We start from the raw sequence: 27,544 nt of genomic DNA on the forward strand, positions 1-27,544 counted from the left end.
ATAGCACTGGCAGTTTAGTTTTGTAATACAGGATATTTCTTACTGCCAGAGTGGATTTTTAATGCAGGGGATTTCTTGCTGAATGGCAAGCATGTAAGAGATGAATGCACACTTGCCAGAGAATTATTTGGGTCCTTTCAGAGTAGAATGCTACAATAACAAGCTTGTGTTTCACAGCAAAGAGCAATGCTTCAAGAATGGGCTAAAGACAAAGAAGTCAGACCTAGAACTGAATTTTTTATGCCCTCACGTTAAGAGGCATACGGGATGTGGGGCACATCCCATTATGAAGGCTCTGAGCACTGGCCTTCCCCAGAGTGGTGGTTGCTCTGCATAAATGGAGAATGTGTTTCCAGGTATCATGTACAGAAGAGTTTTGCATTTTTTGCCTCTTCCCAGTGTTCTCCCTTCAAAACACCACGTAGTAACATCTCACCAAAAAGAGGGACAGAGCTGCCTCCCGCCTAGAAGCAGGGGCATTTTGATTTTCTCCCCATGTCTCAGTACTGGCTCTTCGCAGTGGGTACTACTTGCTTGCCAATGGCTTGTGGGGCTGCACTCCCACAAGAAGTTGCATTAGGGGCCCCATCACCTCCCCTTAGAACATGCCTGTACTATGCTGCAAAGTAGTGTCACGGGGCTTATTTCCAGAGGGACTGTGATAAGCCAGTGTCTTCCTGATCTTTGCCTATGATAGCCTTCTTTTCCAACTGTGACAGCTAAGTCCAGTCCTAACTAACTTAATTCCCTAGGACCCTGACTCAGCAAAGCATTAAATGAGCTTTAACTTGTATGCTCTGAAGGGAAGCCATGTAATCTGAGAGCACCTCTGTCCCCCTGGATGCCGTGGCTGCTCTAATCCCAGGTCGGCAAAGCAAGACTGTCTGCAAGGAGAGGCACAGTCATCACCTGCAGTGTGCTGCACCTAACTAGTTGTGTGTCTCATTCTTATAGTCCCCAAGTGTATCTGCTTTACGAAGAAAAACAAACAAAATATTAAAAAAACACCAAAACCACATACAACCCACCCCCCAAAACCCAAACAAAACAAAAAAACCCTTGCAAAATGGCATTCTAACTATTACATTTTTGTCTTGACAGAGGAAGAACACCCACAGCTGAAAGCAAATCTCTTATTTTGTGTAACAACCGGTGGCAATGAGAAGCCATCCTCAGGTAGGACGTAATCAGCCTGTCTCTCTCTGAGGTTATGTCCTGGAAAATGTCACTTCCTTGAAGAAGTCACTTCCCTGATGACAATGAGCAGAGGTGGCTCTGGGGCTGTTTTTAGTAGAGCTTCTGGAAAAAACAGTGGTTGATGGACTTTGTATTGCAAATTCTGTGTTTTCCACATCTCCCTGTCCAGGTTTGGCTTAGTGAAGACATGCACATGAAAATATGTCCCCCCTCAGACCTGTGTGCACTGCATATTCAGCATTTGTTTAGTGAACAGAATTCCCCTGACATCAGGAGAAATTTTAGCACAGAACAAGCTTGGAGCTCCATAAACATCACGAAAGAAACACAGTAGGTAACCAAGGTGAGAAATCTAATCCTCACATCTCTCTTATCCATGCAGTGAAAGAATTTATGATAAACTGGGTTCAAAAAATACCTTGTAATATATTAATAAGTGGTGGTGCAGCTGCTCCTCCTAACAGCTTTTGCGTGTGTCTGCCAAATTCAACCTTGACAGAGAGATTGTTTCAGTGATGAATTTTGTGAGAAGAGGCAGCATGCAGAGGAGACTGTTGGCACTGTCACTGGCACTGAAGGGCTCCAGCTTTAGCCCCAATGCTGTTAAAAGCTAGACAATCCACACTCAAAATGTATGAAAGATTCAACCAGAGGTCAGGGAAAATAAACTGGTCTTTAATGATTCTCCCCCATGTGTGAGTTCTCTGACGTCTAATACAAGATGAACTCATTCTGCAGCCTTGGTTTCAGTGAAGTGAGAATCACAGGGCACCTGTCTGTGTTGTAGACTCTTCCAATACTGTGTGCTTGATCCCGCTGTCTCGCTAGGCAAAACATTAATATGTAATGATGGGAGTTTTACCTGAAAATGAATCCCAGGACTTGGTCCTGTAGTTCTTTTTAGAGGTGCATCCATGTGTCAGTGTTTGGCTTTAGATTTGAATGTTTAGTGGCATTAGATTCAGTGGTTGTCCCATTAGGTCTATGGGATCCAATGTGAAATGGGGAGCTAGACTCCAAGTGTTTAGCAATTGAAACCTGGGAATTTGATCCTTGATGGATCAAAGATGTGTTATCGATCACAGAAGTTTCCTGGCAATTGTTCTTTCGTTGCTGTTGCTTTTAAAGCACAGGTATTTCAAGGTCTAGTGGTCATTCCGCAGCATGCACGCATGTGGCCTAGAAGCAATTATAATACAGCAATAGCCTAAAACATGTTTTCTAATCCCAGGAGAGGACCAACCTAAGTTATTTTTCTGCAGGACCTAACCAAATGCCAGCAGCTGCTCCTCTGCTCTAAATAAGCCGTGATCTACTTCTGAGCTGTGAGACAATATGTAGCTTGCTTTGATTGTTAGTTCTCCCTGACCTGCAGCTCAGTATCAAAACCATCATATAAGCCTCATCTAAAAGGGCCGTATTTTTCACATGTGTCCCAGGGTTTAATTTCTGTTCCCACAGAAATCCAGGAGTAAAACTCCTTCTCAATAAACAGAAGCATAAGCAGACCCAAGAAATACCTCTCATGTATCTGCTCAACTTGCTGACTTAATTTTCCATGCTGCAATTTTAAACAACTTATAAATTCCATTGACTTTCATAGACTTCGGACTAGAACCACAACAGAAATAAAAAAGTATACATACACAGATCAATGTATTTTGGAAAAAATATTTCTTCTTAGATTGCACATTCAAAACTTGAGCTGCACACTGCATGATACAGGAACAGTAGTTTACCAATCCAGTCACCACCGTGTAGGTGTGTTTTGATTAGTTTGGCTGTAGCCCCAAGGTATAAAACTCAGTCAGCAGCAGGAGATGGACCCCAGGTATAATTACAGTCAGTGGCCAAGACATCTCCTGGACTGTACAATGTTCTCAGTCAACACTAGAAATGCCCTGACAGAGGGAGGTTTGGATCAAGCCTTCACGTAGATTGCAGTAGACCACCAGGTGAAAACTGCTGTTTCAGTCAGAGCCTGTGTCTGCTCATTCACCCACCACATTTTGCCTTCTTTCTGCTGTTTTCCAGCTCTCCCCATTTGCCATCTGCTAAATGGACCAAACAGTGAACTTCAACCACAATGCGATGATGAGGAGCAAGAGCCCTTGGCTAAAAACAAGATGAAATGTTGGCTATGCTGGAGTCACTGCAGGTTTTATCCCAATTCCAGTGCTGTCAGGGAGCAAGGGAAGTTTTGTGCAGGCTGGATTTGGGCCTCTGGACACCTCTTTTCTAGGTCTTTGCAGCTACAAGGGCACACACGGACCACTGCAGTACAAACAACACGTGAAGACAACTTTTTTATCAAGGACATTCTCTGGTGTTACAGCAGGACTGGTTTCACTCTTCAGACTGATTGCTGTTTTGAGGACGAGGGTGAGGGGACAGACTCCGAGCTGGAAACAGTAGCGCAGCTGTCTTTCCCACAGCTACCAAGATTTTTAGATTTCAGTGTTAATCAGTGCTTTTCACCAACGGGTATGTTTTACTTTAATAACCACTTCAAATAAATAAATAAATAAATAAATAAATAAATAGACAAACAAACAAATAAATAGTACTTTGTGCTTTGTTAGCATCACTTGTCCAAAGTCTTTGAAGTGTTTTTCTGAGTGTTACTATTTCCTGCAAGTCCCAGCAATCCCAAGAGCCTGACTCTGCTTCCATTTATATCAACAGGAGCAAGCTCAGCCCCTGGGGACTTGCCTGGGATTACACAGTGAGCCAATGACTGAGGGAGCAAACGTCACTCAGGTGCCCTAATTCCTCCTTTTGTGCTGCCTGTCCTCAACAGCACCAATTGTACCATGATTCAAAGAGCAAGTTGCATCAAAATCAAAGAAAATCCCCACTTACTTCATTTTCAACACTGTTTGTATAATGTCTCCAGGCTTGCAGGGTACCAGGGTGTGTTTGGCTTACTGTTGCTGCTGTTCATTTAACACCTTCCTTAAAGCCTTCTAAGAGGTTTTTGACCTGCTGTCACCTCCTGGGAAATTCTCGTAAGCAATCTATGCATGCAGGACTGCATGTCTGTGCTGTATGTCAACCTTCTGGTTTTCTCTTCTTCTGTGCTGTATGTCAGAGACATCCACAAGGAAACAAGATCCTGGCCGTTCTTGCTGCTCCTCCGCGTGCCAGGTCTGATGCCGTCACCACAGCAACCCAGCACAACATCAGAAAAAAAAACATCAGGGAGCACCTCATTTGGATGTGTGCTAATAACTGCAACCCAGCAGAGCATAAACGTGGAAACCTGGAGCAGACACTGTTTTCTTGAATACTGTGCAGGGGGTAGGTAGGCTTTTCACATTTCCAGGGCATTAATGGCAGAAGGACTCAGTTCCCTCTAACCCATATTGAGTTAGAGTTATAAAAAAGCTGTGCTCCTCATCTAAGAGAGTCTGTAATGTACCTTATTTTGTGCATCTACTCTTTCTTGTGCCCTATATAAGAATACAACTGTTAGCACCAGTGGACAGACAAATGCTGCCCTGCTTAGTAGACTATGATAAGAGCTGGGTAAAGGTCTCATTGTATGCAGCTCATAGAACCATTATGTTGGAAGGGACCTCTGGAGGACACCTGGTCCAACCTCCCGTTCAAGGCAGGCCAAGTTAGATAAGGCTGCTGAGGGTCTCCTAAAGTTTTGAGAGCTCCCAAGGGTTGCAATTTCTTTATGTAATCTGTTTGCAGATTTCTTTTTACAAATGATTGACAAGTTTGCCACAAAGGCCAGATTTCACTCATTTTTATATCCTAATGAACAAGCAGGTTGTGCAGGTGCCTGTCAGTTTGTGGATTGCCCACAAACTTCTCTCCTTCTCCGCCTTCTCTGAAAGAATAAATTGTACAGATATTTGTAAGAGAAACTTTGACAGGAGAAGGAAAGGTGAGGATGCCTGGCAGGGGCAACAGTTGCAAACAGCAAAAGTGAAATTGTGTTGTTAAGCACTTCTGACAGCTTCTGCCCAGCTCTGATCATAGTGTCTACTTACATGGTGTTACAAAGTCTTGATCTGTGCTTTCTCTTGCTCGGTACCAGCAGCAGGTGCAGGGGCACCCAGGAGCAACCGACGTTCTGTACTCCAGCCCTCCTCACCTTTGGCATGGTAGGGCAGCTGCTTTGAAAATGCAGTTCCGTAACTTAAACCAAGCTGCCTGTCACTCAAGCCAGAATCAGCTGGGGTGGTTTTGGTTCTTAGACAATAGGCTCTAGTAGTCAGTAGTTTCTGCTGTCTGCATTTCCAACTGAAAAGAGTGCAACTGTAGTCAGCTCCAGTGTAGACAATCAATCGGTAATTCACAGGCTTCAAGGAGACTACTTGTGCAGCCCTCTCTGAGAAAATGCATGTGCTTGTGGGGTGAAGGACATTAAAACTCACTTCCCCTCTATAAATATGACTGAAGTCAGTCCTTAAAACATGCCTGGAACAAAAACATATTTTAAAAAGTATGTGAAATAGCTGCCATGTTTTTGTGCGGTACCCTGTTCCCTCAAAATAATTAGGGTTGTTGTTGGTTGCTGTTGTTTTTTAAATGTTAATATGAAGGAGCTTTCTGATGCCTTATCATGGACAACCAGTGATGTACCCCTGCTCATCCATGACAAGACCTTTCATTTCTTATTCAGGTGGGCATGCAGTTCTGCTTCCAAGGCCATCTTGTCAAAGGTGCGCATGTTCGTCTCCTCCCGTACTTTTTCCCGGACATGGAAGGATGCCCGAGCAACAGACCTGGCATTTTCTAAAACAGTCTTCTTCTCCTTGAAGATCTGCTCACTTCTCTCCAGCTTCCTCTCTATAGAGAGGAGGATCTCCCTGCGCCGTAAGTCTTCATACTGTTCCACCTTTTGCTTGTTCATCTTCTGTACTTTCTCCTTCTCCAGACGGCTCAAGACCACCTTGCGGGCTTTTTCTTGGACAGCCTCTTCAGCCACTTGGGCAGCATGCTGGAGCTTTCTCTCTGTCTCTCTAGCCAGGGCTTCCAAGTGCTCTTTCTGCTCTCTTTCCTTCTTCTCTGCTGCCAGTTTGGCTCTCTGGATTTGCATATCCTCCCGCCTGGCCTTCTCCCTCAGCTCCTGGTTTCTCTTCTCCACTAGCTGCTCATAGTTCTCCTGAGCCTTGGTCAAACTCATCTCCAGGGAGGCCTTCAGCATTTCCTTCTCTTCTGCTTCTTGCTTGGCCAGTTCCTTAAGCAAGGCCTCATGCTTCAGCTTCTCTGCCTGGTTGAGCAGTTTCTTCTCCTTCTGCAACTGCATCTCCTTCTTCAGCCTCTTCTGCGCAGCCATGGACAGCTTCTCTTGCAAGAGCTGCTCCTCTCGCTCCCGGTGCTCCTTCTTGCCATCCTCCTTTGCCTTCAGGTTGTGCTCTTGATGGAGCTTCTTCTGCTTGTCCTCCTGCACAGCCCTCTCCAGCCTCTCCCTCCGCAGCCGCTCCTGCTTCTCTGCTTGCTCCCGCCACCTCTCCTCGCACACCAGGCGCTGCCTCTGCTTCAGCAGGGTGACCTCCTCCTGCTCCTGGCTCAGCCTCCCCCGCCGCTTCTCCACCTGGCTCTCCCACATCCGCTGGCCCTGCAGGAGAGCCCGCTGCTTCTCCTTCTCCTCCTGCTCCTTGCGCTGCTCTGCCAGGCGCCGCTGGCTGTCCCACTGCAGGTGGGCCGCCTGCCGCTGCTCCCGCAGGAGACTGGCCTCCTGGTGCTTGGCGATCATCAGCGCCGCGATCTTCTTGTCTCTCTCGGGCACCTCCGAGAGGCCCTTCCTCCTCTTCACCTCCCTGACGATCCTCTCCACCCTCTGGGCGGTCTGGGGAGAGTGGCTGAGGTCGCCCAGGCTGAAGCTGCGCCCCAGCAGGGCGCCGTTGGCGGCGGCTCCCCCCCGGCCCCGGCCGCCCCCCTTGCCCCCGCGCTCCCGCAGGCTCTCCCCGCTGTAGGAGGACGAGGCCCCCGACTCGGAGGAGGTCTTGCCCCAGCTGCCCTCACGGCGCTTCTGCAGTGAGTCCAGCGAGTGGCTCTTGGCCTTCGCGCCCCCCGCTGCCCCGGCCTTCCCCCCGCCGTGGGGACGGGGCCCGCCGGCGGTGGCAGCGGCGGCCCGGGGGGCGACGCGGGCGGCGGGCGAGGGCGGCAGGCTGCCGAGGGGCGCCAGGATCCGCCTCTTCTCCTCCCGGATAATCCTCTCCCGCTCCTCCCGGCACTGCTGCAGCTTGCGGCGCCGCTCCCGCTCGTAGGCCTCGTAGAGGCCGGCGGCCACCCGCATGGAGCGCCCGGGAGCCTCCCGCAGCAGGTCCCCCAGCGCCCGCGGCAGCAGCTCCACCGGCCGCACGGCGCAGCGGGCACAGGCCTCCAGCGACCGCGGGCTGGTCAGCACGTACCGGCTGCCCTCCGCCGCCGCGCAGTCGAAGTTGTACAGGTCCAGGTGCAGCAGCGGCGATTGCTCCCCGGGACGGGCCGGCTCTCCCCCCGCTGCTCCCGCCGCTGCCCCCCCGGGCGCCGCCGGGCAGGGCTGCGGGGGAGGCTCAGCCGGCGGCTCCACCATGGCTCGGCCTGCAGGGGAGAGAGCGGCGGCGGGTGAGCGGGGCGCAGGGACCCCTTTTGTCTCCCAGGGAAGGCGCAGGGGCAGGGCGTGCAGGAGGAGCTGGAGAGGGGCCGCGGGGGTCTGCAGCGGGGGTGCCTGGGCTGGGGGAGTGCAGCTGGGGCGCGTCTGCAGAGAGAGCAGGACAGGTTGCAGGGGGTGTTTGGGGGGGCACAGTGTCTGATGGGGTGGGGTGGTTTTGGGGCGGGGGGATGTTTGAACGGTCAGTGGGCGTGTTGGGTGTGTATGCTCAGGCACGGTAGGGTGATGGGGGAGTCTTTAAGGTGCGTGGGTTGTGCATGGGGATGTGCGTGGGGGCGTTTGAGGTGATGGAGGTGTTTGGGATGACGGTGGGGTGCGTTCAGAGTCCCTGCAGTATGTCTGGGCTGTAGGCGCAGGCGTGTTTGTCTGTGAAGGGGGGTGCCGGGGGTGCATGGTGTCTGCCTGGGCCAGGGGTGCGGGAGTTTGGGTGGGGGTGTTGGGCTATGAACGAGGATGCCTGTGATGCTCCGGGTTTGGCAGAGCGGCGGGCGCGGGTATTTGGGGCGGTGGACGGAGGTGTCAGGCAGGACTGGGTGCGGGACCGGGACCTCCCCCCGGGCCGCTGCCCACGGCGCAGGACGGAGCCCCCCGCCCGCCCCGGTCCCCCGCGGCACTCACCGGGCGGGCGCGGCGGGCAGCCCCGCGCTTTGTCTCGGTGCCGGCAGCCTCGGGGATCAGGCGGGCGGCGGCGGCGGCTCCTCCATGGCACCCCGGGCCCCGCGCGACGCCCCCACCTCCGGGGCGGTGGCGGGCACGGCGGCCGCCCGCAGGCTGCGGCGCCCCGCGCTGCCCGCTGCAGGCCCCGCGCGGGGGGCGGGCGGAGGCGGGCGCGGGGGGAACCCGCCCCGCAGCCCCGCGGTGGGGCCGGGCCGGGCCGGGCCGGGGGCAGCGCTGCTGCCGGGCGGGGATCCCGCCCCTCGTCCCCCCCACCGCGAGGGGCCGGGCCGGGCGCTGCTGCGGCAGGAGCGGCGTCGGGGCTGGCTCAGGCAGCGGGCAAACGCCCAGCCCGCCAGGCGTGTGTCCTTCCCTGCAGGCATCCTCCATCCGTGTGCGCATCCCTCCATGCCGGCGTCCTGCCTGCACCTGCCTCTCCGTGCACGCATCCTTCCCTGCAGACCTTCCCCATACGACCGGCATTTCCAGGGTCGTGCCCCCTATTTTGCACTGTGCCTTCATGCAAACAAACCCATGCGTATTTACAATGAATATAAGCGAGGATAAAAGGGGTGTAAGAAGGAGGAGGGGATGCTAACCCGGTTTTACAGATGGCAAACTGAGCCACAGGGAGATGAAGGTGCCTGCCTTGGGCCACCGGGGGGAATTCGTTCCAGAGCTGGAAAGGAAAGGCACTGCTCTCAAATTTCAGTTCAAGGCAGTTTCCAGCCATGAAACTCTATTCCTTTTAGCGCTAATGCAAGCTATTGCTTGCTGCAGGGATGTGTCAGGACTGACAAAGGGGGAACTAGAGTGACATTATAGGCAATACAATACACCTTTTCAGGCACTCACTTTGAACATGCTGGTTGCAGTTACTTTGATAGATCCCACGTCTTTACAGGGATCCTGGGCTCAACAGCCTCTGTGAGGTTGAGGAATGCCCTGCTCTAAAAATATTGTTCAGCAAAAAGGGGATTGTTGCTGGCTGTGGAGCTGCAGAGCATCTGTGCCACGTAGTGGAGCAACTCTGATTTTGTAAGGCAGAGGACAGTAGTAGCAAATGCACCATTAGCCACTGTGTTACAAGTTCAGTGCTTTTCAGCAATTTCTCATTTAACCTCTACAGGCACAGCCTTAATCTGTTTTGTTTTGATGAGGAAGGACCTGGCACTCACCAAAGGACTTCCAGGATGGCCTAGGACAAGGATACAGAGCAAAAGAAGGATCCAAGAAAGGCTTAGGGAGTCCTTGGGAGAAAGCTGAAGAGCTGCAGGTTGGTTGTGATTTCAAATTGTACAGGCAAAGACTTTGAATCGTGCTCATCTCTGTGCTGATGAATGCAAACAGTAATGATACATCTGCAACAACTGGGCAAACTCCACCAATAAACCATATTGACTAATCTGATCTCATTCATTCATCATCATAGTCTGCAGGGGACGATTATAAAGCTTGGTAATTAATTATGTGAAAAATCCTCAGGCCAGAGAACAGCTCTCTGCTGTCTGAAGAGCCCAGCTCACTGGCTCATGGGGCTAACTATTAATACTAGCTGTAGCACTGTAGCTGTCAAGCTGTGGCTGTGTTCCCTCCTTGTGGAAAACGCTAAGCTGGTAAGTGTATATATCAGGTAAGGTGTGGGCTTCTTGGGGCTTTTGGCAGGTTGCTGTTTCAGCCTCCAGTGAGGCTGTATTTGGGGCTTGAACTTTCAGGCTTCCTGTGGATCTTTAGGAGTCCCATCAGTGTTCTCCCAAATGCAATTGGAAGGGGATTTATTGGGAGATTTTAGAAGCAGCTGGACATGACTTTAGGAGACATTAACACACACTATCTGAACATGGAGTCATATCCCTACCTCATCAAGACTACAGGAGATTTGGGATGGGGCAGGAGGAGATCTGTGGAGAAGCTCAAAAGTATCACTGCTAATAAGTTATTTTCCCACACACATAAAACCTGGTTCTCTGTTGGCTAGAAATGTCTAGAAATCCACACACTCAGGCAGAGCAGTACTATAAGGTTACACTCTTTCTTTAGTAAGTATTTTCCTTCTTTGCATTGCTGTTAATGATAGCAAGAGAAGCAGGGCAGTGGAAAATTTGGACTACAGATTGTGGGGGTGGAAATATTTGTATCACTTCAATAAATTCTTCTGTATGCTCTTCATTGCACATGTATTAATTTCTTTCTTCACATCCAACTTTAAAACTGCTTGTGCCTGGGTTTTTCCCTGCTCTCCTTGTGAGAGCTATTTCACAACCTACTAGAGCTCATTGGTAAAATGTTATTCATTACTTTCAGCTTCAGTTTTTTGTCTCTTTGTTTTATCTTCCCTAGCAACTAATTTGTTCTTCCTCCTGCTTGGGTTTATGCCTTACAAATGTTTGTAAACTGTTTCTATATCCCCTCAGAGCCAAGGAAAACATATTGTCTTTGCAAATCAATCCCCTGTAGTTGCACAAAAAGCTATCACCTTTCTTCTGACCTCCTCCCAGTGTGTCAGGCTCTTCCAGCAGCCGCTGCCCTGAACCGAGCAGTGGGCTCCTGCCCAGCACTTGCCTCTGTGCTGCGTGGCACAGGATAGCTGTGTGCATGGTCCTGGTGCCAGTGCGTTGCCTTCCTCCTCGCTTGCATCTCCTTGTGTCCCCTTCTCTAATTTGCTAGCCCTCCTAAGGTTTACTCAACACAGTTTGATTTTCCAAAACTTCCCCAACTCTGCCATGGGGAACATTAGTTGGTGAATTATCTCCTCCTTGCTAAATAGCTTTTGTTTTCCAGGCCGAATCCTACCTCCATCTACTTTGCATTTTGTACTCTCTCTTTCTCAAGCTGTGTTTACACCGTTGATGGGAGGACCCTGACCTAGCTATTGTTTAGCTACTCTAGCTCTCACCCTACTCTCTCCTGTTTAGACTCCTCCTAGTTTTGTACCAGAATATACCTGCTCCTTATTGAACTGTGAGGATAGCCTTGTGGAGAGGAGACTGCAGCCCTCTGACATAGCTACAAATTGCTGGTATCTCCCAGGCATGGGATCCTTCCCTTTGTAGCTGCCAATGGAGCATGGGCACCCAGTGCATTCCCAAGCGTATCCCTTCCCTGCCCAGAGGCAGCTCCTGCACTCCTCCCAGATACACCAGAGCCTCTCCAGCACAGCCTTCCTCTGTCAGCTGGATGGTTTAAGAACTAGTTTAAAACTTTAATGAGAGGCTGAGGTCTTACTGATCCCTTACCTCATGATACCCTTGGTCCCCTCCCTCTAAACAGCCCCTTGCCACATGCCATAATCCTTTGTTTACAGTCTTCCACCTGAGTGACTTGGCGGCCCTCTCTGAGCTAGTGCTGGACATGAAGTCCCATGAGATTTTACATACTGGCCTTGCCTGGTAGCCGAGGCCTGAAACCCAGCACACCACAACATCAGTGTAACAACCTGACAAAAGCTAAAGTCCTCCTCCAGGAGATTTCAGTCTTGGATCTTTTTATCCATTCCTGTGCTTTGCTTTTTGCTTTTGTCATTCCCTGCTTCTGCTCTGCCCACAGCCCTGCATGGCCTGCCTGTCCCTTCCTCTGTAGGATGGCTATTTGCTTTCCCCCTTCTGCTGCTCAAAGTGCTTGCCTGGGAGATGCAGGCAAAGCCTCCCTCCTTCCCTGGGTTGCAGGTGTTGTTCTGCAGCCACTTGCCAGGCTGTTCCAGTGAGCTTGCAGCACCCAGGGCAGCTCAAAGTAGCTGCTCAAAGCCAAGGCACCATCCCCTCCTCTCACAGCCCAGAGGCTCTGCTTAGTGTTGTCATCTGTGGCTGAGCTTCATCCACTTCATGTGAGTCTCTAGGGAAATGGAGCTTCTGGCTGGGGCAGATGTGCAGAGCAGAGAAGCGGAGAAAAAACAGTGCAAGAGGAGGTAGCTGTAGCTGACGACATATGGCGAGGAACAATGCAGAGGGCTACTGCCAGAAGCGAATTGTTTGGCAGCCACTGGGGACAGACTTGCATTACAAATACTACGTGCTTCATTCTGAAGCTGGAGTCTAAGGCCAGCATGTGAACCATGCTGATGGTGAGTTTTTATTAGTGTTCATCTTGCTGGGTGACACTGTGTTGCGTGCTATTTGTTGTCTCACCAAAACCACTTGGTCCTTGATAATGAAAAGGTTTCACTGGTCCCTGGCTGAAAGGAAATTGATGCCCCATCCCTGGAGACATCCCAGGCCAGGCTGGATGGGGCTCTGAGCAACCTGATGTAGTTGAAGATGTCCCTGCTTATTGCAGGGTGTTGGACTAGATGACCCTTGAAGGTCTCTCCCAACCGAAACTATTCTATGATTGTATGATTCCATGAGCTGGCGCTCTCTGTATTAAGGACTGGCAGCAGTGTTGCTGCACTGGTGGTTTCTTGGGGTCATAGTGAAGAGGTCTTTACTCGGTTTCGTGCAAGTATTTGGGTAAAACCTGTGCAGTCACCAGGGCTGTCTGAAAATATATGTTAGCTTGGCAGAGAAAATTCTGAAAATGAAGGAAAAATACTTGTCACTGCATATTTCCATGGAAACAAGTATAGAAGTAAGAGTGGATTTTATTTGCTTTTGGGGATATTGTGTTGTCAGTGATTATTTTTCGAGAAATGAGAATACTAGCATATTTTGGCCCAAACTGAATCCAAGATGTGGCTGTTGAACCACATACACTCAGTTCTCCTGTCAGGCTTGGCTTTGTATGGAGAGCTCATGGGTCACGAGGGAACTAGGGAACCCTTGCACATAGTGAATCACAGAGGATAGGTCTGGCCCCAGGGTCACAGAGCAAACTTAAGATGAAGTAAACAAATACATGAATCACTTCGAAATTAGTGTGAAGGAGTCTTTGTTATATGTGAGGCCAGAGTACACTATTGGAGTGACTACAGACTACATTTCCATGAGCTACTATCCACACATAAATAGTGCGCTGACCCAGAATAGTCTCTAATAATCAAGTGTCATCTCAACAGGAAGATTACATGGTAACTCTAGTTACATTTTAAAGCTGAAGCTGAAAAGCAATTATGTTCCATTAATTTACTTGAAAACTGTTGGTTTTAAGCAAATGATCAGTCTTGCATGCTGCTTCAGTTTCCAAGCTGTGCTATTTATTCTAGCACAGCCTGGAAATCACAATGTGAAACTATTGGAGAACAGTGGGAAATACAACATTGCAGGGGAAATAAAATGCAAAGTGTAATCAAACAGAATAAACTGTTAGATTAAGACTACAGATTTAAAATTATTTTTCTTTTAAGTAATCTGAGATGTTTATTAGCTGAATAGTAAGAGATTTTTTTCTCTTCTTGCGTGATTTCTACCTTGACCACAGCATGGATTTTATCAGTTAGTTATTTTTAGGAGAACTGAATAAATGTCACATTAGTCCTTCTTTTGCTGTCAGAAGCCACACCAAAACATAGTTTTCCAGGGTATAGTATTTAATGTTCCATTCTAAATACGAGCTTCTTTTGCATTCCTAGATTGTACTTGTTCTTGCCAAGGAGCTCACAGACAGAAGGAAGAGATTCGCTGTTTGTTTCTGCTCTCATCTGGGAGTGAGATGCTGCAGGGAGCACGAGAGAGGGGTCAGGAGTAGGGAGCTGGACCCTTCCTCACTTTGTTAGCCACATAGCTGTGCATATGGAGTGTAAAAGAGATTTGGGGGCCTTTGCCCTCAGCCTGCATTTATGTACATTGTGGTCTAAGGAGAAAGGCAAAAGAAGTGTTGAGCCCATGACGCCTGCCTCCCTAATTCAGGAGAACTGAAAGACGAATATGACACCCGTGGAGGCAGAGCGATCACACACAGGCAGAGTCGCATCATGCACCCACATGGGGTCAGCACAGTGGTCGCCTAAGGCTGAGTTGCCCCTCCTGTTCTAACACTGTTTAACAATAACCTGAGCTACCCAGTCTGCCTTGACTACAGCCAACCCCCTTATGAATAATGCTGCTTAATTACAGGCTAATGTCTGCAGCTGAAGCCTGCTACTCATAATGACAGGATTACATTTAAATTCCTCAAAATTATACCTATATCTGTATGTTTAGACTGTGGGGGGGATAAACTCTTTTGTTCATCTACAGCAAGAGCCTGATGCCTAATTCTTTAGGCACTGAAGAGTATCCATGCTGAACCCCAGAGGCCGTACCAGTTCCAGTGCAGTTAAGATCCCAGCATCTGAACCCCATGTCATCAAAACCTCCCCAGGAAGGGAAACTGTTCTACCTGAAGAGTGAGAGACTGCAGATAGAGACACTGCCAGATTTTTCTTTTCCCTTGGGCTGATATCTGGGAATTAAGCCAGCTGGAAGACTGCTGGAAGGAAATCTTCCTAACTCTGATCATATTTGCAATCAGTTTTTATGCCAGATGTTGCCTCAGAAAATATGAAAATCAACAGACAGTAGTTTTAATATGCAGCTTTGCAACTTAAAAAGGGCTGAGTTTTTATAGAAAGGAAAGAAAATGAAGATATACTGCTTCCTTGAGGTGTACCGCGTCACTGTATGTAGCCAAACAATGCAGCATCATGTGGAAAGAACAGATGGGAATCCAAGAAGTTAACAAATGTCCCATAACAAAAACCTACTGTGTAACAGGAAAGTTTTCTGCAGCTGCCCTTCATTTTAAAGAAGAATTAGTCAAGAGATGCCTGACTTAATAGAATTTTCAAAACTGACAATAAGAGAAGAAGCCGAGCATAAATCAGGCTGCTTTTCACAGGAGATCCCAGAACATGAAGTGCTCGTTGGAAAGACAGAATATTTGAGGACAAGGGGAGTTAGGCAGGAACAGGTTCAGTTCTTTGTTTTGTCATTTTTTTAACCTAAATAAATGCTATGACTGGATATCTTTGAGGATCTGGGCCTCCCCCTTCCATCTGTGAAGAGGAATAATTGCACCTTCCCTAAGCAATGCAGAGCCAATGTGATAATGAAGCCATATATTAAATATATTAGCTAAGTTTGGCAGTAAGAGGATCTCAAGATGGTTGGAAGGTAATTTAAATCAATAATGGGATTTTACAATGAAGGAGATTTTGTCCTTCAGCCTCACTGAAACAGAATCCCTCAGACAAGCAAAATGGTATCCCCTGTACCTCTTTCTTGTAGCACATTGGCAATGACACAGCTACAAAAGGCAGCCTCCCTTGCTGGAAACACCAGCACTGTTGAACAGATACTAAAGGGGGCAGGATGGATACTTTCCCATACCAGTTCCGTAGAACTGGTATTTCATATATATAACTATATAGGTCAGAGTCTGTGCTTTCTCTGCTTCCACCAACAGTTTCACTGGACTCAGTAATTTTGGTTTTGTTGTGCCTTTGTTTTTCCTCCAACCCTCATGCTTTTTAGCACAGTGTAAGGATGAGATTAATGAGATGGTGCTGGACAAGCTGGTACAGGTCCACTGTAGAATACAACATGAAGATACCCATGCAGGATGGCTGCTGTACAGTGATGCTGTGCCCAGGTGAATCGTTCTGCTGGGATTTGGGTGTAAATCTGTTGGACATGGGGTAGGTGCTGATTGCAGGGTAACTCTGAGCTACTCATATGAAGCAAATGCTAAGAAGTCCAACATGATCTTCTGGTTTATTAGGCAAGGTGTCTCTGGTAGAGATGAGGGTGTACACCACCAGTTTGTGAGTTACTGAGGACACCCTCTCCAGAATGCTGTGTGTTATTCTGGTGTTAGGAAATTCTGCAGGCGGGACCCTGGTGTTAAGATTAAATGAAGTTTGAGACAGCAGAATGAATCAGGATGATCAGCAAACCAGTAAGCTAGCCTTATGACAGGACACTACAAGAGCTTCAATCTTTGAGCCTGTAAAATGAGATTTGAGGCAAGATGTGGCAGATCTTTAAAAATACACAATGGACCAAACAACTTGCTCAGCTGGTGCCTTTCAGGTATCCTGCATTTTGCTGTGCCCAGGGGCATGTCACAGCCAACCTCAGAAATGCAGGCTCCGAAGAAGCTGTTCCTGTGAAAACCAGAGTGGTTTTGTTGTTGACTTCAACACGAGCAAGACCTACAGGAAACTCCCTGTTCCTTGCTCTGAACATTTAGCCCTTAAGTGAAGTGGAATTAATACCATTGTGCTGTGTGGCTTGAATCTAGCTCAACTGGAGCAGAAGTCAATTTGCTGTATTTGAAAGAAAATTAATTAAAGCCTCGTTTATTTCCCTCAGAGAGAAAAGCTCTGGGTAGTTTCCAGGAGATTTTTTTTTTTTTTTTCTGAGCTCCTTTGGTACAGGCCTGTATGTGCAGAATAAATGTCTTACAGCTTCAACCCCCAAATCCCTATAAGCTCCAGGCTGTGACCTGGGTCTTCTGGCTCCCACAGCGGTGTGACAGCCCCAGTGGCTGCTCCTAACTGTGTGCTGCATTTCAAGGCACAGAAAGGGACATTGTAGCTCAGCACAGTCAATGTTGGCAGTACTCCAAGAAGGGAAATGTCGTGGCAGGGATGATGCTTATAGCCTGGTTTAGCCTCACCTGCCTCTTGTTGGTGGGCTATGAACTACACAGAGAGTAAAGCGAAATGGAGATGGTGTGCCAAGTTTCCTGTTTTACTGTTGTTTTTCCCATGTTGCTTTGGTAGTCTTTTGGAGTTGAGCTTTTCTATTTACATCTAGTCTGAATATTAATAAATGAGTAATGCTCTGCTAAACATGAAAAATGTGTATGGGTTCCAATGTATGATCCTGGAAGAATAACAGGGCTGGCAGAACAGGAGATGTGTGCAGAAGGGAATGGGAGAAAACACAGCAAAACAGGAGAGGTAAACCGTACAGAAGGTTAATAGGCTGCGGGGATTTCAGGAGCACTTAAAAACTGGTTTACTGCTGTACAAATCCCACTTCAAACAAGTTGCCAATTAATAGATCACAGAGGTGTTATCAGCAAGAAGGTAAAGGAGCAAGACCATGTGTGGCAGTCCTGGATGCCCAAGTGGGAGATGCTGTTTGCTCGAATCGTGTCTGGCATGCTGCCAGCTCCAAGGAACAAAAGGCACCTCTGGTGTGATGCCAGCTACCTACTTTCCCACCAGAATCTGGACATGGGGGATTGATGGAAGCAGCAAAAGGAGAGTAGTTCTCCTGCATCTTAGCAGTAAGAGTTACAGAGCGGTCTTACTGAGGAGGAAAGGTCTGTGAGAGAGCCCTGTGAAGCCAAAGAGTCTTCGGTGGCTGAGCTGGGTGCTGAAGGATCGCTGTTGCATCTTGTTCTTGAAATGAAAGTGTCTCAGTCTTTTGGCTTGTTGGCTGGGCAGCTCTGCTCACGAGAGATCGAATGGTGTGGAGCAGGTACAGCCCTCCCTCCTTGTCTGCAGGAGCACAGAGTGCTGGGGAGGAGGATGTCTTACAGGATGGTAATGTCACCAGGGGCTCATGAGCAAGGGTGGGTTGTATCACAGCCTGAGATTATGGTATCTCTTAGGCTATTTTTTCTCCTTTGATAGTGCCGAGACTCTCAGGAGACATTTTCCAGCTGAGCACTACCATCAGGAATCATGTTTTACTTGTGGCTTCTCTCTCAGAAGGGAAATGAAATTGCAGTTGGGGTCATGTTAGATATGCAGTGCCTGGACAGACATTGATATCCCGTCCATTGGGATGGAAGGGATAGGTCGGTGTTTGTGTCAGGGTGAAAGGTACCATTTGTTATCATGAGGATGTGAAGGGTTTCCAGCAGTTTGAAGGAGAAGATAAGAACTTCACGGCTGGGATTAAAAATATGTGTTTTTTATAAGAATAATCCAGTGGCAGGTCTGGATCGAGAGTGCAGCAACTGTCCCTGTGAGGAGAAATATCAAGGCATGCAGAACAGCATATGTTTGCTGCACTGGAAGAGGTGCTTTGTATTGCTGTAAAAAATGGCCTCTCCCCAGGACATAAGCAGCTTGGACTCCCCTGTGATCCACTGATGCAGGCTTGCCAAGGGGACCAGGACGAAACATGGTGTGGGGTGCCCCACTGTCACCATGTACGGGCTGCTGTCTTCCCCCATTCCGTGCCAGTGGGTCACAGCCCAAACAAATGCCCTTTGGCATCTCTGCCAGGAAGGAGTGTATTGATGGGCTGGGACATTTGTGATAGTTGTACTGCCTCTGCAGAATAAAAACAACATCCATAACCACCGGATGAGAAATTGTTTAATCAGATGGGGCTGCATGAAGTAAGTGTGCTTTGACCTTCCAGTGAAGTTTGGCAGCTTTCATGCTTTAAAATTTCTGCTACCCAAAATTAAAAAAAAAATATCAAAAATCAGTTATTTATTTCTTTTCATTTACATTCAAGAAACCTGACAGCCTTTGAACATCAGGATAATTAGTATGAAAATACCTGGGTTGAGACTGTAAACTTTTCAGCTGGGGGAGAGGCACTCTGGTGGTGGCAGCTCCCAGTCTTCCTTCATTGACACGTGTGTAATAAAGGGAAAATATCTTACCTCCCCATTCAGAACCTGAAGCCCAAAAAGAAAATAAAACGTAGGTCATGGACACAGGGTCGTGAAAAGGGAAGGTACCTGTTTTGGGAGTGATTGGTGGCATTTACTTCCTCTGAATCATCGGCTGTTGGCTAATGCTGGAAATAGGATATAGGATTAGACAGATTGATGCAGTATGGCAAATCCTATGTAAAAGGCATTAGTTAATGTCTATGTGATACACCGGACATACAAGATAGTCCAGATGCTGTTTTCTGTGGTTCCACAATACAAACCAAGCAAACAAGCACAGTCACATTAGTGTATCTGAGGCTCCAAAGGAAATATGTATGAATGAGAACTAAGGAAACAAAGTAGCATAGAAATGAAAAAGTACCTCTAAAAATTTAGAAACATTAACTAGTTGAACCCAAAAATGTGACCAAGCCTCCAGTTAGAGGTCATTTTAGTGAGGATTTGTCAGGAGCTGCACTTTCCCGTGTGCATTAATGCCACGTGCAGAGGGGGCAGTGTGGCAGCTCCTCACTGCTCTTTTCTTTCAGAGGTATGTGGGTTTCCAAACTTTCCTTCTAGGTCCAGGAGAGCTGCACCAACGGGTCAAACCGGAGCAAAATGGGAAGGTGGAAAAGACAGAGTGAAAACATTGGCTTGTGCCCAAGATTTCAGAAAAGAAAAAAAAAAACAAACAGCTGTGTGAATCAGCAGGTTTGTGTGTAGCTCTTAGCTCTCACTCTTCCTTCCTGCCTTCAGGCATGTTTTCCAGATGACCATGTAGGTTTTTCCTGCTTTTTGGTTCACAAGGGGAGTATTTATAGGGAATGTTTTGCCATGGATGATATTACCATCTCACATCTGATCAAGTGATGGTAAGACATTTCTATAGCCTATTATGGGCTTTTACTATGAATGATCACTGTGCTAATATAAATAGAAAAATAAAAAACTTCCCTCCACCTTTCCCGTAGAGCTACATATGCTTCCCACCACATATAAGGAGAACAGCTCACACTCTGTAGCAAAATGTGAATAATGTAACAGATCTATAGAAGGTAAATGTTAATTCAAGGAAGACAAAGGAAAGCAAAGAAAGAGCTCCTTCTCCATTCCTGCGTGCACTGTTGGATACAGAAGCGTTCTCTTGGGAGGGGCAGTTAATAGCAGATGAAGAGGCAGGAGGTGGCAGGAAGATGCAGAACTTTGCCCTACACCTGTGTGTACCAAACCGTTCTGAGCGTGTTCTCCTCCTCCAGCAACGGCTCAGCCTTGTACCTTCCCACCAACACCCTGCGTGCTGGTGCTGCACAGCAACTCCGAGATATCCCGTCTGCCTGGGAAGGAAGGGTTGAAAACGCAAAGAAACTACTTGGATGTTGCAGCAGCGTTCTCTCCTGCCGCCGCTGAGCAGTTCCTGCTCCGGGAGCAGCGCAGGAGGAGGCCGACGGGGCCCCGTCTCCCCGCAAAGCCGTTGTTCCCAGCGCTGGGCCGGGAGCAAGCGCCACGTGTCGGTGCAGCAGCCGCCGCTCCGCGGGGCGGGGGCTGCAGCGCTCCCGCGGGCCTCCTGCGGCCGCGGTGCCCGTTTGCGGCGCGGCTCCCGCTGCTTCGCTGCGGCTCGTACACCAGAGGCGGCAGCAGCCGGTGCTCCCGGCCGTGAGCTCTCCGGCGGGGCCCAGCCCCGATCGCAGCCCACCCGCGGCGGCAGCGCCCCCCACCGGCAGCGCCCCCAGCGGCCGCCGCGCGGCCCCTTTAAGGCCCGCCCCGCCCCGCGTGCCCCGGCCGGCGGCGCGCGGGGCGGGGCGGGGCCTGGCGGGCGGCGGCGGCGGCGGCCGGGGCGTTGGGCGGGCGAGACGCCGGGGCGGCCGGGGCGCGCGGCCGCCGACCTTCAGCCCTGCAGCTGCGGCACCGCCGCCCCGCACCGCCCGCCCGGCCAGGCGCCGAGTGCGTCCCGACACCCCCCGCCGAGACGCCCCGAGACTCGCCGCTGAGCCACCCGGTAAGTTACTGCGGGGGAGGGTGTGCGGCTCGCTCCGGAGGCTGCGCCGCGGAGGGGCTGCTCGCTCAGTGCGCGGGCGGGGGCAGCGGCCTGGCTCCGGCGGGGCGCGGGGCCGGGCGCCGGGCCTGCCGCCGGCGTGCGGAGCGGCGTGCCGCCTACCTGCGCGGCGGCGGGTGCTCGGAGGCGGCAGGCGCCGGCTGGGGCGGAAGGTCTCGGCGGCGCTTCCCCTGGCGCGGGGCCGCCCCGCGGGGGAGAGACCGAGACCGAGACCCGCTGGTCCCTGCACGCGTGTCCGCGGGACGGTGTTCGCTTTCCGTGGGGCTGCGTGGGGGCCCGTTCCCCGCCCGGGAGGTGGGCGCTGGGTTGTGCAGCCGGGGCTGTTACGTAATGTCACCTGTGGTCCCTGCGTCCCTCGTGTCACAGCCGTGTGTGGCCGCCAGCAACAGCCGAGTTGTCGTTTCTCTGAGATCTGCGTTCTTTACAGTGAAATGTTCAGGCTTGTGGATCCGCCCTGGCGTGGGATGAACCTCTGGGATTTAAAAACCCCGAGAGTAACAGCCGAGAAGTGTTCATTGCTCTCTTCTGGCTTTTCTTAGTAGAGCTTGTGGGTGCACAGAGAGACACTGAAGAAAAGTGGTGTCTGAAATGAAGGTATTAGTGAAGGCACTCCTGCAGATGATTGAATGTGAGAAACTTTGTATACACTAGGGCTTCATCTTTGGGTTCTTATTTCCGGTGCCTTAACAGTGCCTGCAGGTCAGAGCTTCCCAAGCAGCTGCCTTTACACGTGTGGCAGTGCTTAAGCTGAACCTGTACAACAAATATATCCTAAATCCCCTGGAGGACCTGGAACTCAAAAATAGCCATGCTGGGCTCTTGACAACTGAAAAGCAATAATGGTTGTAAGTATCCCTGAAGCTGAGTAAAAGATGAAAAATAGCATAATAAATAGTTCTTATTTCTAGCATATTTACTTAATGCAAACAGTGATACATTTTTTCATCTTTATAGTCTTCTTTTAAATAGATTAATGCAAATATTGTAGTTTCAAGTGGGCTTATTCTCAAGATGGTTGTGTTATTGTTGTGAATGGACTTCATCTCAGTGTAGTTACAGCAAAACAGGTTTTGTTGGGTTGAAGGAAGTAAACATATAATTTTAAAATATGCTGAATTTGTCTTTGGAACGGTTGAGAGCTAAACTGAGCTGATGGGCAGAGAGGATTTTGCACTTGTCTGGTTGCGCTTCCTAGTGGCTTTTTGTGTGTCTTCCCATAAATGCTATTATGTAATGGTGCTTCTCTTGGCAGGAGTCTATTGTCACCTAATTCCTGAGGTTTCTGAAGCAATGCAGCTCGTTCAGGAGAGTTGTGGTCAGAACAATGGGAGGAAAAGTTCTTAAGAGGAGGTTTTAACCTCTTATATTTTTCATGTGGTAGGACTAAGCTCAAGACATCTGGATCTCTTCTGGAATGTCTTTACTGTCCTCTGTTCAGCTTGTCTTTCTCTTCTGTGCTGCACTACAGATACCAGGCGCTAGCTTGCTGCTTGCATCCTGCGTCAGAGCTGGGAAGACATTGCCTCTCTCTTTTAATAATAAGAATTTTTATACTTCTCTTTTTTGTGTGGCTTTTTTTTTTTTTTTCTGTTCTGAATAGAAGCAGAAGTAATATAGTTACTTTCAGAGCACTTTACTGTTGTTTAGAAAAAAGCACTTGGGATAATGGAGAAAGTGGACTCTCCGGAGTCTGCTTCTCTAGTTAGAACTTGTCTATATACATCAAAGGGAGGCAAAACGTCTAAGCAGAGAGAGAATTTGCATATTAAATGCCTGTGCTCTTAAGGATTGGTGCTTTTGTGTCTGCAGTTTATCGCTGATTTCATCCCCTGCCTTCTCTTCAGTTGTCTGTAATAAATCTCTTTGCAAGCCTACCTTCTACTTTTTATGCTGTGCTGTTTTTGGGGGGCATATTTCTATGCAGAGAGGATAATTCTTTCCAGTATTGTAATCTGGTGAACAGTTGGGACACTGGCAGTTTTATAGGTCACGCTTCTGTCTTTTTATAATTTTCATGTTGTTTCTGGTAATGAGTCTGTAAGCAAAACTCGGAGAAGAAAATAACTTGTGTGTGTTTGGAGTTTCATCTGCCCTCTTGGATTTACCTGTCCTGTTATATAAATGAGTATTTTATGCCTGAAAGTAGAAGGTATGTTTAAGGGGCTACTAGGATGAAGAAAATGTGCCTGAAAGACCTGCAACCTAATCTAAGTAGCTTTTGAGATCAAAGATAATTGTTATCACTGTGGTGTGGCACCTCATGGTAGAGCAGAGTAGCACATGAGAAGGGAGCCATAACATCCTCTTAGATGAGTCTTTGTCAAAACCCAGGTGGTGCCCTCATCTTCCTCCTTTGAGCAGATGCTCCAGTGAAGTCTGGGTCTGGGAAAGTACTGATCTGGAGGTTGAAATTTCCCAACCACAGTATTACGGTAGCAGAGACTTTGGTTCTGTCTCCTTTTTTCTGCTTGTCATGCAAATTGACCACCTGTGCTCTTTGAGGACCCAGTGTCCTTGAGCTGTTCAGTGCACCATGTCTTGCTGAAACCGTTTCCAGACAGTTATCAGCAGAGTTTATATTTAGTGCAGCATGTGAAAGCAGACTGAAATGGCTGCTGGAGCTCATGAGCTGCCTGGGGAGGCAACAAGCGGTGGTTAGTGAAGTCACTAAGTGTGAGTCCTGCCTGTAGTGTAATGATTTTGATGGGGTTAGTTCTGTCCTGTGATGATGCTTGTTCTCCGCTGTTTTATTCCTGCCTGGAGAATTGTTTCAGCTCTCAGTAAGAGCAGTCTGCATGGGTATTAAACTCAGCTCCTCAGCTGTGCAACCTCTTAGGTGCAGACTTGGGTTTCTGTGTCTGAGGTTGTTCCTGTTGCATCATTTCTGCTTTTTATCAATGTGCTCACTCACACCACAGCCATCTACTGCTATACCGCCCAAACAAGGTCTCTTGTTCTGCTTTCCTGAGAAAACAGATGTAAGCTGCTGGCCTCTGTCAGTCCAGGAAGGTTTGACGCTGCACACAGAGTCTGTGTCAGGCCACTGCTGCTTTTTTTTTCCCTTTTGAAAGTTCCATCTCTTCTTGCTAACCTGACATCCTCCTGGAGAAGCCCATTGCTTGCCCATACGAGCATGAAAGGTCAGTAGCTTGGAAGTCTTGCTCCAGTGTTTCCCAGTCTGTGTCCTGTCATGCTTTTCTGCCTCATACAAGGGCTCTCCCTGCAGCTCCCCTGCCCTCTGAGCCACTTGTCAGCTGCTATAACCAGCTGATCCCAGCTGATCAGGCTTAGCTGGGAGAGTGGCAGTCTTTCACTGGCAGGACTGGGCCCGCTTGCCTGAAAGACTCAGGGAGGGGCGAGAGGCAGCAGGAATTGAATTCTGCTTTAGGAGTATGTAAATAGAAAGATGAAGGCATTTCCTAGAACAGGAAAGGGAAAATTTAACCCATATGTAGCAAAGATGCTTGCTCATAGTGAGGTATTGTTACAGTAGATCTCTCCTGCCAGAAATACAGTAGTCTGCAATTATGTTTATCTAGTTGTCATGCCAAGTGTAATGTCTTTAGAAATCCAGCCATAAACGTTTAATCTGTGTTATGAAGCTATTCTGGATTCAGATGGAATTACTTCAGATATAACTGTGTAGCCCCCAGCACAGAGAGTAGCAGTTAGGGACAGGCAGATGACTTCCAAGAAGTGCTCTCTATCTTTGCAAGTCCTTCCTGGGATTCACCCAGCTTTGCTGTTTGGTAGTTAAGCAGATAGTATTTTCCTTGACTCTGCTAGCAGAGTCACTTGCTGAGCAGCTGCAAAAAATTATTTTAAATTTAATCAGTGGAAATGCTTCCTTTAAATTTCAGGAAGTGAGCTTTTGTATGTAGCAAGAAATGTTTTCACCCACCATTGGTATGCTGTTTGTTTTGTTGCTGAGTGGTGGCATCTACTCAATCTCACAGGAAGCTCAGTGTTCTTGCACGGCTTACTTGCTGATGCAGTCTGCAAACCAGGTATTTTCAGACCAAACCTACTGATGCTAATAAGAGAGCAGCGGAAGCCTGGCCTGTTGTTTGCTTGCTTATTTATTTATTTCAAACTGATGATATTTGTGTGTGATAATTCAAGGTAGTTTATTGAGGAGGCTCACACTGTTGAAGAGCTGCAGGACCAGAAGTTAGAAGTGTAAAACCCCTGCCTCTTTCCCACTGCTTCAGTTGTCCCCTCCTCCAGCTTCTGCCTTTCTCTGCCTGTGTGTTGAAGGGTGGGCAGGCTCCGAAAGCCAAGCATGCACTGAGAATCTTCTCCACAGCGCAAAGGATCAATGTGTCTCAGTGTGTCTCATGGCTCTGGTGGCTCCCCAAGGGAGGGGACCTGCTGACCTGGCAGTCAGCCCACCCAGCAGTGGATTTGTTTCCTGGTATAAGTGAGCATTGGGTGGAATGGGTTGGTCATTGCCTCTGCAGCAGTAACATTGCAGGCAAGATAAACTACAGCTTTTGCATCTGGTAGAGCAGGGTAAAGGGGGAACTGACTTCTGGAAGCGTTTTTATGGGGAAGATGAAACACTGCATCGTATTTATGGTATGGACTAGAATGGATTTCAGCCCAGCAGCGTTGGGCTGAACGTTCCATTCCATTTCCTATGGAAATTCCATTTCCATAGGAATGACTTCCTTGTAGATGCATGAGCTTCGCTAGGCTGAAATGTGCACTATTTTAACCTCATGCTCAGAAGTGCACCAGTTTTGGTATTGGGTGTCTCTGTCCATAGCTTCCTTCGCTTACACTTTAGAAGCTCCAGAATAATTCTGAAAATTTCAAAACTGTTTACATTTTCCCTGCACTCATTTTCCCCCTGGTTTGTAATTAAATGTTGCTGTGGTTTGCTGCTCTTCCTGTTTTTTCCCTGCATTGATTTAATGGGGTTTTGTAATAAAATGAGTGGGAGCAGAAAGAATCTGATCAAAACCAAGTTTGCATCTTGTATGGGAATGAAGACAGACAAGAAGTTTTGTTGAAGTATTGGGTCTCTTTCTGCAGGACTCTTAAGGGAGCTTAAGAGGGAAATCCTTTTCATACATCAATCTTGTTTAAAAAGAAGGGGGGGAAAAAAAGGGTGAGGGTGGGGGCGGGCGAAGAAAAAAAAAAAAAAAAAAAAAAGGACAACTCCCACCACCACCTGAACCAGACAACAACCTCCCAAACCTGTAAGTTCTGTAAGTGAGCTTGAGAGTGATATTCTTGCACTATATAAAAATATAGATCTTTCAACAGTTAAACTTGCAACTTGATTTTCAACAATAGGTGTCAAAAGCAGCTTGCTTTGAAAGGAACTATAGTTTGTATGTTTAGTTTTAAATGCACAGATTAGTGAAATATTTGAATGTTTCTGACCTATTTAAGATGACCGGGATTTATTTTCTTCTTGGTAAATAACTTCTGGTAAGTCTTCGAGGAGTAAATATTGAAGCAGCCCACACTAATACAATTATACTGTGGGATGTGCCAGAATCTCCTTTGGGTATTAGTGTCCATTTGTGCCAATCACTCTCACAAGGCACTTTATTTCTTAAACCTAGTAAAGTGCTCTAATGTTAATTAAAACCCCTTAAAATGAGGGGTAGGGGGAAGGTAAAGATGCATACTGGGTGTGTGTTGCTCTCTAATGAGCCAAAAGGCAAAATAAAGCTAATGTGTGGTGAAGAAGACATAATGGTTATTTATTATCCTCTGCTGTGTGGGGTTTCATTATACTTGAAAGCTGAGGCAGAAACTTCCCCCAAAATAGCCTGTATAGGTTATCTTTCAGTGTTGGTATGGAGCCTGAGGAGAGCCCCTTCTGTGCTGAAACACCAGCCTGGAAGGGTGATTGACATCTCTGCTTTTCATGACAAGTGTCAAAGTCACAGAGCATTGCTCAGAGGGCATGAAAGCTTCACTTCTCCATCTGCTGCCGCTTATGCTGCTGGTGACCCAGTGGCCATATGTGGGATCATCCCAAAAGCTTTAAACCCAGCTCCTTTCTGAGGGCCCCTCACTGCTTTTGAAAGTGTAAAAAGGGCATGCTGCTGGCTTCAGGAGAGGGAGGCTCCTCTTTTCCCCTTGGGAAAATCTAGTGGTACATCTTTGTAAAGCTAAAGCATTTTTGCAGAGAGCTGTGTGATCCTGAAATGTTTCGAACTGGTTCTGTGACGTGCAACAAAAATATGCTGGAAACTTGTTGCAGGCTTTGCGAGCAGAGACTAGAAAACCTAATAAGCCTACTAACAGAGATCCATTAAAAGCCTCTTCGTGGGTATGGGGACCAGGATTGTATGACTGGGGTTGTCTTTTGATGTATGGCTAAGCTGAATGAGAGACATGAAGAGGAGTTTGCTTGGTTTACTTTTGATTTCATTAGCTGTGAGAACTTCCATCTCAAGTGTGTTTCTGATTTGCTGTCTTGCAGGGCTTGCACACTTTGAGACTCAAAAAGCTGTCATTTAAATGTGACAATGAAATGTTTAACAACAAAGGAGATCCTTAGGTAGGCTACACAAAAATTC

General features: G+C 48.2%; 2 protein-coding genes across 3 annotated transcripts in view; one reads left to right on the top strand and one right to left on the bottom strand.

The window, feature by feature from the left end:
* Window positions 1–2,890: 2,890 nt before the first annotated feature.
* On the bottom strand, window positions 2,891–8,598 carry CCDC177 (coiled-coil domain containing 177). Its single transcript, XM_082058563.1, has 2 exons — window positions 8,432–8,598; window positions 2,891–7,743 (listed from the first exon to the last, which is right to left on the bottom strand). Exon 2 carries the CDS (start codon window positions 7,733–7,735, stop codon window positions 5,822–5,824), a length of 1,914 nt encoding a protein of 637 aa, XP_081914689.1. The 5' UTR covers window positions 7,736–7,743; window positions 8,432–8,598; the 3' UTR covers window positions 2,891–5,821.
* Window positions 8,599–20,772: 12,174 nt separating this feature from the next.
* SUSD6 (sushi domain containing 6) overlaps window positions 20,773–27,544 on the top strand; it is an 88,072-nt gene continuing 81,300 nt past the window's right edge. For both annotated transcript variants that reach the window (XR_014184527.1, XM_082057428.1), the window contains exon 1: window positions 20,773–20,945. The gene's annotated coding sequence lies outside the window, so the exon portion shown is untranslated. The remainder of the gene's footprint in view (window positions 20,946–27,544) is intronic.

Source organism: Streptopelia decaocto (assembly GCF_964273445.1).
Source record: "Streptopelia decaocto genome assembly, chromosome: 7".
NCBI classification, from domain to species: Eukaryota; Metazoa; Chordata; class Aves; order Columbiformes; family Columbidae; genus Streptopelia; species Streptopelia decaocto.